This window comes from Sciurus vulgaris, assembly GCF_902686455.1.
Source record: "Sciurus vulgaris genome assembly, chromosome: 2".
NCBI classification, from domain to species: Eukaryota; Metazoa; Chordata; class Mammalia; order Rodentia; family Sciuridae; genus Sciurus; species Sciurus vulgaris.
Genome location: NC_136462.1, coordinates 56,548,846 through 56,563,079, shown reverse-complemented (window position 1 = coordinate 56,563,079; position 14,234 = coordinate 56,548,846). Strand labels below are relative to the sequence as shown.

General features: G+C 38.5%; 1 protein-coding gene across 3 annotated transcripts in view; it reads right to left on the bottom strand.

Annotated features, from left to right (window-relative positions):
* The window catches only part of MIS18BP1 (MIS18 binding protein 1), a 44,305-nt gene extending 35,225 nt beyond the window's left edge, over nt 1-9,080 (bottom strand). For 2 of the 3 annotated variants that reach the window (XM_079126020.1, XM_079126022.1), the window contains exons 1-2: nt 8,658-8,774; nt 1,646-2,276 (exon numbers count right to left, since the gene is read on the bottom strand). In XM_079126020.1, the coding sequence (XP_078982146.1) occupies nt 1,646-2,183 (538 nt within the window). In that variant the 5' untranslated portion in view covers nt 2,184-2,276; nt 8,658-8,774. Of the gene's footprint in view, nt 1-1,645; nt 2,277-8,657; nt 8,775-9,010 lie in introns of those variants that run through there. The other variant, XM_079126021.1, reaches the window with a different exon arrangement.
* Nucleotides 9,081-14,234: the final 5,154 nt, after the last annotated feature.

Genomic DNA, 14,234 nt, shown 5'->3' with positions numbered 1-14,234 from the left:
TGCTTTTGTTCTTGTTAACTATTGGTTAGTGTCCCAGCTAAGGTCAAATTGCTACTTATGCATTAGATTCTATTTCCTTTCAGCTATTCAAGGAAATCAAACAAGCAATCTGTTCATCGCTTCCCACTGAATTATTCACAAAAGCATATAAAAATACTGTTATTTCACCAAATATTAAAAACTACATAAATTCTTTAACAATTCTCATTTTTTCTTTGCTCTCCTCAGAAATACTTATCTATGGTCACCATGTCTACTTTCTTTACTTAATTCTCTCTTGAACCCTTTCGTAACATTTTTACTCCTTCCATTCCACCAAAACTGCCCTCATTCAAGTCACCAGTGACCTCCACATCGCTAAATCCAAGGGCCAAATCTCAGTCTACTGCTCTATTAGCTGGGTCAGACACAGTTTATGACTCCTTCCATTTTTGAGCATTTTGTTCTCTCAGTTTCTTCAGCTTCATTCTCCAGGTTCTCATTCTTCCTGATCATCTTTCTCAGTGGCCTTCTACTCTTTATTTTAACTTCTAAATGTTGGAATACCACAGGGCTCAGCCCTTGAACATTTCTTCTTTCTACACTTAACGCTTTGATTTAATCTCACAGCTTTAAATAATTTGGTGCTAATAATTCCCAAATGAACTTCTCTTCCCTGTATTACTTTCTTAAATTCCAACTACAATTTTCTAACAGTCTAACTGACATACACACTTAGATTTCTAATAGACATATCAAAATTAATCTGACCAAAAAATAACAAGCTCCTCATACCATTCTTCCTTCAATCTACAACAATTCAGTTAAATTATCCTTCCAGTTGGTCAGGATAAAACCCCAAACCCCAAAACCAACCTGGAATTATTCTTTATAATGCCTTTTCTCTTTTACATTCTACACCTAACTTATGAGCCAAGTCTGTTGGTTCTACCTTCAAAATATATCCAGACTCTAACCACTTTTTAATTTAACCACTCCTACCATCTGGACCAAGTTGGTACTATCTGCCACATGCATTATTGTAGTTTTTCTATTTCAAATCAACAGCCAGAGTGATATTTCAAAAACGTAAGTTATATCTTGCCATTCCTCTGCTCAAAGCCTTCCAATGGCTCCTTGTTTTGCTCAGTAAAAAATAAGCCTTTACATTTTTTTAATCTATTAAGTTCTATATTATCTGATCCTCTCTTATCATACAGTCTTATTTCATAACACAATAACTTTATATTTTGTCCCTGAATTTTTCAGGCATGCTCCTATTTGAGGGCATTTATATCAGCTGTTATGTAGGTGTCTGGATCATCCTTCTCCATTTCCCAAAATATCTATCACTTCCTTCAGTTTTTGGGCTCAACTGCCATCTCACTGATGCTTACTCTGACCACTCCACTGAAAATTACAACATCTTCCAACTCTCCCCATCATCTTTACTCTGCTTTTCCTTTCTCTTCTTCTTTCTACTTTTCCTCTTCAATTATACTATAAAAAGTACTCTTTTAATTTACCTGAACGTGGGCTATGCTCACAGAGGCAGAGATTTTGGTGCATTTTGCTCATTACTGTATCCCAAGATAACCTAAGTTATCTGACACATTAAAACACTTAGGACTTTATAGCTTTTTAACCAACACATAATAAAACTAACCTCTTAGTGAATCGTTATCTGATAAGAATGATTTGTTTTCCTTTTCTTCATAGAGGTAGGTATGCTGTAATAGTCTTTTCTCATCTTTGTTAGGAGTAATGATTTTATGATTTTCACTTTTTGGTGGTTCCAACAAACCACTGTTTCTTGATGCTTGTTCTTGCTTATCACGCAGTACTTTTTCTTTCATTCTTTGAAATATTTTTCCTGGTGATTCATAGTTTGCTTTACTTTTTAATCTATCCTTGCTGGGCTTGATAGCACTAATGTTAAGAAAACTGTTAGAGGTAGTAGCCTCTGTTAGCATGGTAGATTGAAATATATTTTTACTGTTAGAAGTTGTTATTTCTAGAGATTGCTTCTTTTTATGGTCATTCAATTTTAAAGAGGCGTTCTGATAGTTGACCAAATCTTTTATAGGAGTAAGTGTGCCTGAAGGAATGTTGTCAAAAAAGATTGCATCCAGGGGCATACTTCTTTTTTGAGATGTCTCTGAAGACAAATGAATTCCTGGATGTTTTAAAGGTGTTGTAATCATCTTGATAAGGACAGTAGCAAAAAAATTTCTCTAACAGAGAATCCAATCAAGCACAATTTTCAGGACAGAATGTCAGCAGAGGTCCAGAGAAACCTGTAGTTCAATGGGAAAACAATCATCATCATGCTTTGGTACAGAAAGTTTTTTTATTTGCTTTCCATAACAATATCCTAATTAAAAGGTTCAACTGTTCATAAAAACACTAGATAATCTATATAGCTCACAAATCAGACTAGGATTTTATTTATTTATTTTGTTAAAGTCTCATTTTTATCATTTTTCAATAGGTAAGCAATTTGATCTTTAATTTTACTTCTTTACGAAAAGCAGTATTCACCAAACAATAGCTCTACTGAGTTTTGATGTTTTTGAAATTTATTTGAAGTTTTAGATGTTTCAATCTAATATCTTCATCAAAAAGGAATGACATCTTTCAGTATTATATTGTGATAAAAGACTAAGCTTCACAAATGTGGCATTTCCCTTAATGCAATTAAATTTTAAGGCAGCACATAAAATGTTCAAAAGAAATAAAAGATGAAAATTCTATTCAATTATTTAAGTAATCTCCAATCCTGACTTCTGTGCTCCAGAACACTTAAACTGAGGTCTTAATTGAAAACATTCAAATAGAAAGTAAATTACATTTACTTTAATTTTTTGAAAAAAAGGAATGCTATTTAGAATTTTTGGAGAAAATTATGAAAATTATGTACTTGAACATACCAGTTCTTAAACTTGTTTTACACTTGATCTTAGTCAAAAGGCCAAGAAGCAATCAGACTTTTTAAATTTTGCTTCTTATATATAAATTTTATTTCCCATACCTAGAAATTAAGATTCTAGGTGAGGAACCACAAGTTGCATATAGTAATTCTTAGAAAAATAAATAAGATATTTCAATCCAAGAGGCCTGGAACTTACTAATCAAGATTTATAGCATCTCTTACTACTGAATTTATAACTATTACACTATTTTTTTACATCATCTAATTATAAAAAGCCTATCAGAGAAAATAATAATGCAATCAGATCAAAAAGACATCAAGTATGTCTATCTACAGAAACGTCTATGTTAAATAAGCAATTTAAAAATTCATATTCAAAGCATTTTATCCGATACTTTATGACTGAAAGGGGAAACAAAAGAAAGTATTAATAATAATAGCTAACAAGGAGGGTATCTTGGAAGTCTGGTCCTGTGACAGAAAAACTATTGTAATTGTTTCACAAAATTCACATTAATGCATATATTTGTATGTCTGCCAATGTGCTAGGTGTCAGAAGGTGAGTGTTGGGAGTTATAATAATCATTATTGTTCACTTTAAACAGTATCAATAAGAAAGTACTATTTCTCATAACCAAAAATGTTTAGGGACAAATGCAGGGGAAAATGGCAAAGTATGTTCAAGATTTCCCAGTCTCAATTCCTCAAACCCTATGAAATGCCTAACAGGAAGCAGAAATTGCAAACAAACTAGTTGCACTGAAAATGGGCCCGTTCTGTACTGACATAAAGAACTGCTTTAATTTAAAGGCTGATAATTATGTGCACATTGAAAGGCTCAGAGCTTCTCCCAACAACCTACCCTCACCCCAACCAATTCGAACAAGCAGCAGGATGAAAGTGAACAAGCAAGATTCTGACAAAATCCTCAAATTCTACTCTCACCGCAAAAGACACAAGAAGTTCCTCTAGGAATCGTTTCTTTCCTACCATGTAATAGCAATACTAAAGAAGCTAAACATATGCCAGTGGTTTTGGTGTAGTTAGTGGAAGAGAAGATGTTGGGGAAGGAGTCACTTAGGATTTTTTCTGACCATAAAGTCTCTGCAGAATACATATAGAAGAAAAACAAACCAACGGATATAAGTTACCCAAGAAAGATCTGAAGCCCCACTCCCCTCCTAGTTAAAAGAGCAAAACAAAGAAAACAAATCATTAATTATTAATGCTCAGCCTTTGATGAAACAGAGGTTAGAAAATGGGAAAATATAAAGAACTCAACAGCAAAAAACAAAAGAATAATCCTGTTTAAAAATGGGCAAGAGATGGGCTGGAGTTGTGGCTCAGTGGTAGAGTGTCTGCCCAACATGTGTGAGGCACTAGATTCGATTCTCAGCACTACATATAAATAAATGAATAAAATAAAGATCTATCAAAGTCTAAAAAATTTTTTCTTTACAAAAATGGGCAAAAGTCCCTAATAAATATTTCTCAAAAGACATTAAAAAGTTAACAGGTACTTGAAAAAGTACTCAAAACATTTCTAATCATCAGGGAAATGCAAATCAAAAACACATTGAGATACCACCTCACTCTAGTTAGAATGGTTATTATCTATAAAATACAAAAGAAAACAACTGTTGGCAAGGATGTGGCAAAAAGGGAACCCTTCCACATTGTTGTAATGTAAATTAGTATAACTGTTGCTGAGAACAGTATGAAGTTTCCTCAAAAAATTAAAAATAATTATCATATGATCCAGTAATCCCCATGGCAGAGAAATCTGTACACTCTTGTTCATTGAAGACTATTCACAATAACCAAACTTGGAAACAACCTAAATGCCCAATAACAGAGCGATGGATAAAGAAAATGTGGTTCAACTACAAAATGAAATACTATCTAGCTATAAAAGAATGCTATCTTGTCATCGGAGACAACATGGATGAAGCTGGATAAAATTATGTTAAGTGAAACAAACCCCATACAGAAAGACATGTACTGAATGAGCTTACTCATGTAGAATCTGTAAAAAGCTGACATTATAATAGAGAGGATAGAAAGGTAGTTACCAGAGAATGGGAAGGGAGTTGGGAAAGAGGAGATGAGATGGGAATGGGGGAAGAGGGAATACAAGGAGAAGGGGAAGGAAAGACAGTCAAGGGACACAGAATTACAATTAGGAGGAATAAGTTCTGAAGTTTTATTGCTAAGACATATTTTTAAAAATAGCTAGAAGAAAGTTTTTGTTCTCACCACAAAGAAATGACAAAATTTGTGAGGTGACAGATATACTAATTACCCTGATATACAATGTATACATACATGTATTGAAACATAAAACTATAGCCAACAAATATACACAAAGTATCAATAAAAACAAGAAAAAGAATCACAGAAATTAAACTGGAAGTGGAGGAGAATAAGGGAGTATAAATAGGTGGAAAATAATAAAAACAGCTAAAAAACAGAAATGAAACAAGAAGATAAAATTATAAAGTAAGCTATAAAGAAACTGAAGGTGGATGTTGGTAATTCAACAAGGACATAAATGGAATCCCTAAAGAAACACAAAACAATGGAAATGAACAAACAGTGCAAGTCAATATTCCTGAAATAAAAAGTAACTTGACATACTTGAGTAGCAAGGAAAGTTGACAAAAAAAGTCACTGCCAAGACATATATGTGAAGTTATGTCGAAATAATACCTCTTCAAAAAATAAATAACTGTATCCTTCAAGTGAAGCAAAGAATAGAACATAATGAAGGTCAAGCAGACAGGATCTAATAGATGGAAATTTTTAGGGGACAGACAGATGAGGATGGTGTGAACACAAGGTTAAGAGACTAATTCTATAAAATGGGCCAACTGTGCTGACCCTCATATGCTTTCGTTGCCAAAAAGCACAAAAAGCAATTTACATGCAGCCCTGCCTGGCTAAATACACTCCTTAGCAAACTACCTGTTATCTGCAAGGAAATGCAGGCAAGAAATAACCTTGATAAGAGGAACCCAAGTTACTATGAAGGAAGAAACTTTTGTGACCCTTTTCACAGACCAGATTCCGGGAGGATAATTCCTCCTAACATAAAACTTGTAAAAATGATTAAGAATCCAATTAGAACAGCTCAGCATGGGTCAAGGGAACCTAGAATTGTCATGGCAATACGTATGTAAAAGTCTGATGTCACTCTGCTGTTGGTGGAAAGTCAAGAGGTAGACCTGGGGAGACTATGGAAAATTCTCTAGGATCCACAATAAAACTCAGTACAGGAGAGGTACATTGTCCCTCTCCTCTATAAGAGGTCCCACTTTTTCTCTCCCTTTGCCTTTTCCTATCCCTTCAATAAAACTTATGCCTGTTACTCTGAGAGACATCTCTGAAATCGTTCTGACTTGATTGCAAGAAATGGAGTTTGAAAAGAAGGTCTTCATGCTACTTCAGTTTCTTGGAAGGCCCCAGCTCTGTAACAGAAATCACTGCTGAGAAAAAGATTTTCTACATAAGATCCTTCTCAGACTAGAGAAAGTGACTTCTAAAATGGTATACTTCTGTTTTCTTTAATTGCTTATGGCTGTTTGGAAAATCTATTTTTTTAGTTTTTTTTTTTTTTTTTTTTTAATGTGGTGCTGGGGATCAAACCCAGTGCCTCACACATGGGAGGGAAGCACTCTACCACTGAGCCACAACCCCAGCCCTGGAAAATCTACTTCAGAAACTGACAAATGCTGACGTAGTAGGGAAAAAAATGCTCTTTATTCATTACAAAGACTCAGTATCTGGAAAACCGTATTTATGAAATGGTGGGCAATAAATAGTATATGTAAAGAATTAAGGTTAAACAACTGTAATTGTGTATATGATACTGAATGCTACTCCTCCCCAAAATAAAGTTCTTCTGGGGTTTACTGCAGTGGTAGCTGTAGTAAAAATTACTATAATGGAATGGGTTGAAAATCCCAGAGCACACTAACCAAAACTGGGAGTGGAGTTAGGGAAACAAATTAAGTTAATGGGCAAATAAAACTGTGTGGATATGGCAAAGGACTTAGCATATAAGACAAAGGGATAATATACATGACATTCAATGAGATCAATGAATCAATTTTAAAGAATAACCAACATGGAAAATGGCCAAAGTACATGAAAGGCAATTCACAGAAGAAATTTAAAAAGCCAATAAATGAGTCATCCAACATCCTATTTTACTAATAAATGAAGAGATGCAAATTAAAATGTTTTACTTATCAGATTGGTAAAGATTAATTTCAAAGAGTCATCCAACACCCTATTTTACTAATAAATGAAGAGATGCAAATTAAAATGTTTTATTTATCAGATTGGTAAAGATTAATTTCAAAATATAGGTCTGAATAACACTAATATTGAAATTCTTCTAAATTATTTTCCCCACAGAAACATCTACATAAGAATGCAAATACATATTAGTGTTAATACTAATACATATTAATAATAGCCAATATCTACTTAATAGTATTTACATCATGCCTGTCACTATATAAACTTATTGCAACTCTTATGAGGTAAGCACTGTTATTGTGACCAGCTGGAATAAGGTGATTAAGTGGTGTGCCCAAGTTTACACTTATCAGTGGTGGAGAAAGAGCAGGAACCAAGTCTACTCGATTTCAAAGCCTAAGTTTTTCAGCAACAGGCAATAAAAGCTACCACCATACAATGACCTTCACTGCAGTACCAAGGAAATCAAAAACAACCTAAACGTTCACCAACACTGGACAAAATAAACTTCAAAATAAAATCTTAAAAATTTAATTCCATCTATCCAACAAAAAAATAATATATGTACTAACATGCAAGCTTCCAGGAAATTGTAAATTAAAAAAAGGATGCATATCAGGACGTATGGTTTCATTTCTTAAAAAAAATAAACATATATAAGCATAAACATTGGGGGAGAATTTGGAAGAAAAAGTAATAAATTGTAAACCGTTTATTTTTCAAGAGTATGATGAGGGCTGGGAATATAGCTCAGTTGGTAGAGTGCTTGCCTCGCATGCACAAGGCCCTGGGTTCAATCCCCAACACCACCACCAAAAAAAAAAAAAAAAAGGGTAGGATGAAGAGGCCTTCCATTAGCATTTCAAAATGTTTGCAACCAACATGTAATTTAATTAGAAGAAACAAACTGGATGGGCTTGTCCGGGCGGGTTGGCACACTTCTGTAATCTCAGACTTCGGAGGAATATCAACCTCCGATGTTGGCGGAACCCAAGTTTACAGCCAGTCTCAGCAAATTAGCGATACCCTAAGCAACTTAGTGAGAACCGGTCTTAAGGGGGGGGTGGGGGATGGAAAAAGGGCTAGGGATGTGGCTCAGTGGTAAAGGTCCCCTGGGTTCAATCCCCAATACCCTTACCCCCATCACACACAAAAAAACTGGATGGTCCGTTACTTCTATGTCCCTGTGAGTCCTGGGTCCCAAGGTGAAGAGTGGGGCACCGAGGGAAACATTTTTCCTACCTGATAATTATTCTAACCTAAGATTCTTTCCCTAGAACTGATTTTTGAGCAGAGGCGTTGTGCTCTGCCCTGGACAACCGGAGCAGAGAGGCGACAAGCGAGTGTGCGCAGTCGTGAAACCTCTGTCGGAGCCAGAAGGGTACAAAAGCCCGCGTGGGCCCCGAAGGCGGAAGGGCCGGCCGCACCCGGAGGCGGCGGCTCGCGCGGCGCGAGGCCAGGGCAGCGGGGCCGGGGCTCGTACCTTGGGTGAAGGGCCCGGCAGGGCGAATGCCGCAGTCCCAGCTGGGCTCGGCGCCGAGGGCACCCAGCGCCCCGGGTCCGCAGCCGCGCGGCGCGAAGCGACGCTCACCTCCCTCCCTCCCAAGCTTCCCTCCCTCCCACAACAGTCTAGGATTTCAAATCTGAAAGGCCCGCCCTCCAGCTAGCCCGGGATTGGCACGCTCAGGAATTGCGTCACCGTGAGTCTCACAGGGACTCAACCCGCTACCACGAGGACCACACTGGGTTCATAAAATGGGTGTTACCCTAGGCTGCCGCGGCTGGGGCGCGCGCCCTGCGCAGAGTTAGGTTCGTCTTTATAGGGCGCGCGCTCACCCCGTATTCCGCCGCTGCTCGGATAATGCTCCTCCTCCGAAGGGCCGACGCCAGACACCGCGGGCGCGCTCCGCAACGGCCCTCACTAAGTTTGGCCCTTCCCGGCCACCCGCCTCCCTGCTCCTGCACCGCCCCACGCGCTAGGTGCCATTCGTTATCCATTCCTTCCGTCTCCCCGGCTCGCCGAGTGGAGTTGAGATAATTTTTCTCAATGCAGTACATATTTGAGGCTAAGAAAGAACGCTTTGTTCTTGGGACATAGTAGGCCGAATGCAAAAGTTACATACACAATTTAATATTGGGTTGGGGCTTATTATTATTTTTTAACCCGAGCATCTCGGATTTTAAAAGCATTCCTTTTTTAAAAAACAGAATCATTTGGTGTATCTTGTGTTCTATTGTCTTGTAGACTTTTAAAAATCCTGATTGTATTTCTAAACATCGTTTCTAATATTGTTTTGGAAAAATACTACCTTGTAAAGGTGTTTCAGGTTTACATACATTGTGAGCGAGGCACGGAGCTTGCCCACCCCTCCCCCGACCCTTACAGCTTCCCGTAATCGGTTTGCATTTGCATTTATTTATCCATTTATTGGTACTTGGAATCTAACCCAGAAATGCTTTGTCACTGAGCTACATCCCTAGTCCTTTTTATTTTTCATTTGAGACAGGGTCTCACTAAATTGAAGGGCCTCACTAAACTGCTGGGGCTGATCCTCTGGATTCGCTGGAGTCACAGGCGGGCGCCATCCCACCGGGTAATTTCTCTTATTAACATCTTGCATTCATGTGGTACATTTGTTACAATTAAAGAACCAATATTGGCGAGTTCTTGATAATTAAAAGCCTTCGTTCATTTATATTTCAGATTTCCCTCGGTTTGGGCCGGGGATGTAGTAAAACAGGAATCCCGACTGCGGTAGGCTGGGAGGTGCTTTGTGACCGTGTCTGCAGATGGTGCCCCGCCTTCCATCGCAGCCAGTTACCGTCTGCTGCGTCAACTGCGCAAGACGTCTTCCCTGGCTGGGAGCGTTTTGTAGGACACCTAGTTTGAGTCCTGAAGCCATATAACTCCAAATCTGCATCATCGCTCCATGACCTGTGCCCCTCTATTCATGAATCAACATTTGGGACAGGAAAGCTTTTTTGAGTGTGTTTCATTCAAGAAAGTTCCTTGCCTGGCGAGGTGGCGCAGGCCTGTAATCCCAGCCTCTCGGGAACCTGAGGCTGGATGATCAAGAGTTTAAAGTCAGCCTTAGTTTAGGAAGGCTCTAACTAATTTAGTGAGACCCTGTCTCGAAATAAAAATTAAAAAGGGCTAGGGATGTGCTTCAGTGGTTAAGCGCCACCTGGTTCAGCCCTCAGTGGTTAAGCTTCCCTGGGTTCAACACTGATACAAAAACCAAAAAACCCCTCAACTTCCTGTAGTCATTTATCACGATTCCCTGTTAAGTACTGGACTGAAAAGGTTGTTATGGATTGAAAATTAGAAGTGGCCTTTTCAGTCCCCTCTTCGAAATTCTGTGTCTGCTAAATTTTGTGCACACTAAATTCTTTGAACCCAAAATATAAATTTAAAACATACAAATGAAAGCAAGTAAGGAGAAGAAACTAGTTGGGGGTGTAACTGAAAGTTCAGTCCTTGTCCCTAATGCTGATTAATGCCAGTTTATAATGAGGACAATGTTTTGAGAAAAAGGAAATACGTTTTATTGCTTTGCCAGCAAAGGAGAAACAGGGGACTTCTGTCCCTGAGGCTGTGATTCTGCCCATCAGAAACCCCCCCCCCCCATGACTGTTGATGAATTTATTTGCTCAATCAGTAATGGTCCTGGCAAAAATTAGTTAACCAGAATAGAGGGCTTTAAAAGAAGCAATTCAAAGGCTACATTCCAGGTGTGCCCTGACAGGGGGTCCCAGGTGCACCCAGAAGGTGTGTTGAAATTCACTTCTTAGATCCTCTGGCGGATATCTCCTTCCTGTGGGGGTTGTGTTCATGCACAGTTAACTAGGGGAAGAGAAGGTAACATTGTCTCCCTAATCTTGTCAGGCAGAGGGGAGAAGAAAGAAAAGAACATGTCCTTTTAAAAATAAGCCTCAGATCAAGGATGGCTATATTCAAAAGTTAAAGTGGACCATTGTTACAAGGGTAGGGAAAAGGGCTGCAAATCTACTTGAATAAAATAGTTTCTTGTCTTTACAGCATAATGAGAAAATGGTTGCTTATTTATTTGCACCAAGTTTGGGAAACATCAGACTTAAATTGTAGATTAAGCGACACCTACAAAACACTTTGTGGGATAGAGGGACTTTGAAGAGATAGACGTTTAACCACCAAAGTGTCTGAAATAGAGGTGTGAGAGGTTTTTAAACCTGTGATGGAAATAGTCATGGCTCACACAAAAGAAAAATAGGAACCCTTGAAATATTAAGAGCAAACGCTCAGAATTTCAGACTTATTTTTTTTTAATTAGCTACTTATACTCCAGTGCGAACAATAAGAACTTCCATAAGAATGACTAACGAGGGGTTGGGGATATAGCTCAGTTGGTAGAGTGCTTGCCTCAGAAACTCAAGGCCCTGGGTTCAAATCTCCAGCACTGCAAAAAAAAAAAAAAAAAAAAAAAAAAAGACTAATGATTTTCCAAGAAAAACTATATAAAATAATTGTGGGTAACAAAATTTGATAAGAAGGCATAGAGGCTAAGGGACAATGTATATCAATTCATTGGGATATCAGCATGCTGGCCTGGGTGGGCCCTCTTTTACATTTCTGTCTGCCTGGAGGAAAGTGCTTCTTCTAGCTCATAGCCTCCTGAAATAATCTGTCCCATTCTAGGCCTATTACTCATGAGAACACATACAGACCCTACTAAGGTTTAAAGAAAAGACAGGAGGAAGATACTGGAAGCTTCACATTGTGTCAAAGTTGCTGCCAAGGCATCTAAGACAATTAACCTGGAGGAATATTCCCAGGACCGTGATAAGTTCTAGCAGGACTAAATGACCATTACACTTTAATTGATTAATTTTGGCACTGGTTGTGATTAAGTTCATGTTCTACCACTGATCTACACTTTTAGGGGAATTAGAAAAATGTTCTTTCTTCAAGGCAAGTGATTTTTAGCCAGGAACACCTTTGCTCCCTGAGGAGACAGTTGACAGTATCCAGAGACATCCATGATTGTCACAACTAAGGAGAGTGCGACTGGAATCTAGTGGGTAGAGGACATCTTTTAAATATCCTAGAATGCACAGGATAGCTCCTCCACTATACAGAATTATTCATTCTACATCAGCAGTGGAGATCCAAGATGGCGGACTAGAGGGAGGCTGTGTTCCTTGTCGCTCTGTAACTCAGGTTTCAAGCAGAGGATATCTTTGAGGCAGTCTTTGCTGCTTATCGATCCCCTGTAGTTTACCTCATTTGTCCATCACCTGCAGTCTGCCAGCATATTGACTACTTTTTGAGTGCAGATTGCTCATTGACTGTGGTGACTATCATCCACCATTTGCCTGCCTCTTGCCTGCCCATTGCCTGCCTTTCACCTACCCATCACCCACCACCTAAGGTCCACCTGCCGATTGTCTACCAGTAGCCAGCAGACCGACCACCACCAGTGAACAGCTGCCTGCTATTGCCTGGAAGTCCACAGTCACAGAACCCACAGGTTTGGTTACATGTGGCTACTGCCATTTTGAGACAACAGCCAGGACCTGTAGGACCCCTGGACAGTCTGACTGAACCCCATCTCCAGGACCCCTCAGCCCAACTGACCACACCCTGCTTCCAGGACCCCCAGACACACTGACTGTGCCCCACCTCCAGGAACCCCAGCCGACCACACCCACACCCAGAGCTGCAGCTCCCCAGTTGCCAACACATTTGGAAGTTAGAGTGGTCATCTTGGATTATCCTGGAAGTGGTAGCTCCCATCTTTAGGTGGGGCAAATCTCATCCTGAGACACCTGCTGGAATCTGGAAGCTCATTGTGTGATACCTCTCATGCATCAGGCTACTGAAGACTGGGAAGTTTGAGTACTATATGACTGTTAGAGTGTAGTTTTTTTTTTTTTTTTTTCTCCTTTTTGAAAAATTTTAAGTTTTTACTTTACTTTTCTTGCTCTATTTTCCTTTTGTTTCCCCGTTTCCTCAGAGTCATTTTCTCCCTTTTCTCATGCTAAAAATGAACTTCTTTTGATTCCACTTTCACTCTTTCTACAATCTAGAATTTCTATACTTTTTTCCTATCCCACTAAGTTACATCCTACACCCCTCCCCATCCTCTTTGTCCTCCATTAGAAACTGCAGGCCTTATTGCAAAATCTATTTGTTATACTGTAGATAATAATTGAACTCATTTTGTTTATTACGACAATATTGTTAACTTCTTCATAGAGGCTATCTGGTATAGGGCTGCATATTGTCTGTACTAGGCACTGCTAATACTGATCTCCACCTTAAAGAAGAGGTTTTGGAAACCTATAGGGTCACTATAAGCCTATAGGGGGGAAACTGCAATACCCCTGATCTGCTCTGCTAGAGGGGAAGATATGTGAACAACATGAAAAAATAAGGGAAGAAAATGATCCAAACAAACCTAGATTCTATATTAATAGAACCCAGTGATAGCATGGTTGAAGAAATGTCAGAAAAGGAGTTCAGAATATACATAGTTAAAATGATTTGTGAAGCAAAGGATGAGATAAGAGCAAATGCAGGCAATGAATGATCACCCAAATAAGCAGTTGAAAGAGCAACTTCAGGAAGCAGAAGATCACTTCAACAAAGAGCTAGAGATTCTGAAAAAAAAAACAAAAAACAAAAAACAAACAAACAAACAAACAAAAAAACAGAAATCCTTGAAATGAAGGAAACAATAAACCAAATAAAAAACTCAATAGAAAGCATCACCAACAGACTAAGTTACTTGGAAAAGAGAACCTCAGACAATGAAGACAAAATATTTAATCCTGAAAATAAAGTTGACCAAACAGAGAAGATGGTAAGAAATCATGAACAAAACCTCTAAGAGCTATGGGACATCATGAAAAGACCAAATTTCAGAACTATCAGGATTGAGGATACAAACCAAAGGAATGAACAACCTATTCAATGAAATGATATCAGAAAATTTCCCAAACCTGAAGAGTGAAATGGAAAATCAAATATAAGAGGCTTACAGAACACCAAATGCACAAAATCACAACAGATCCACATCAA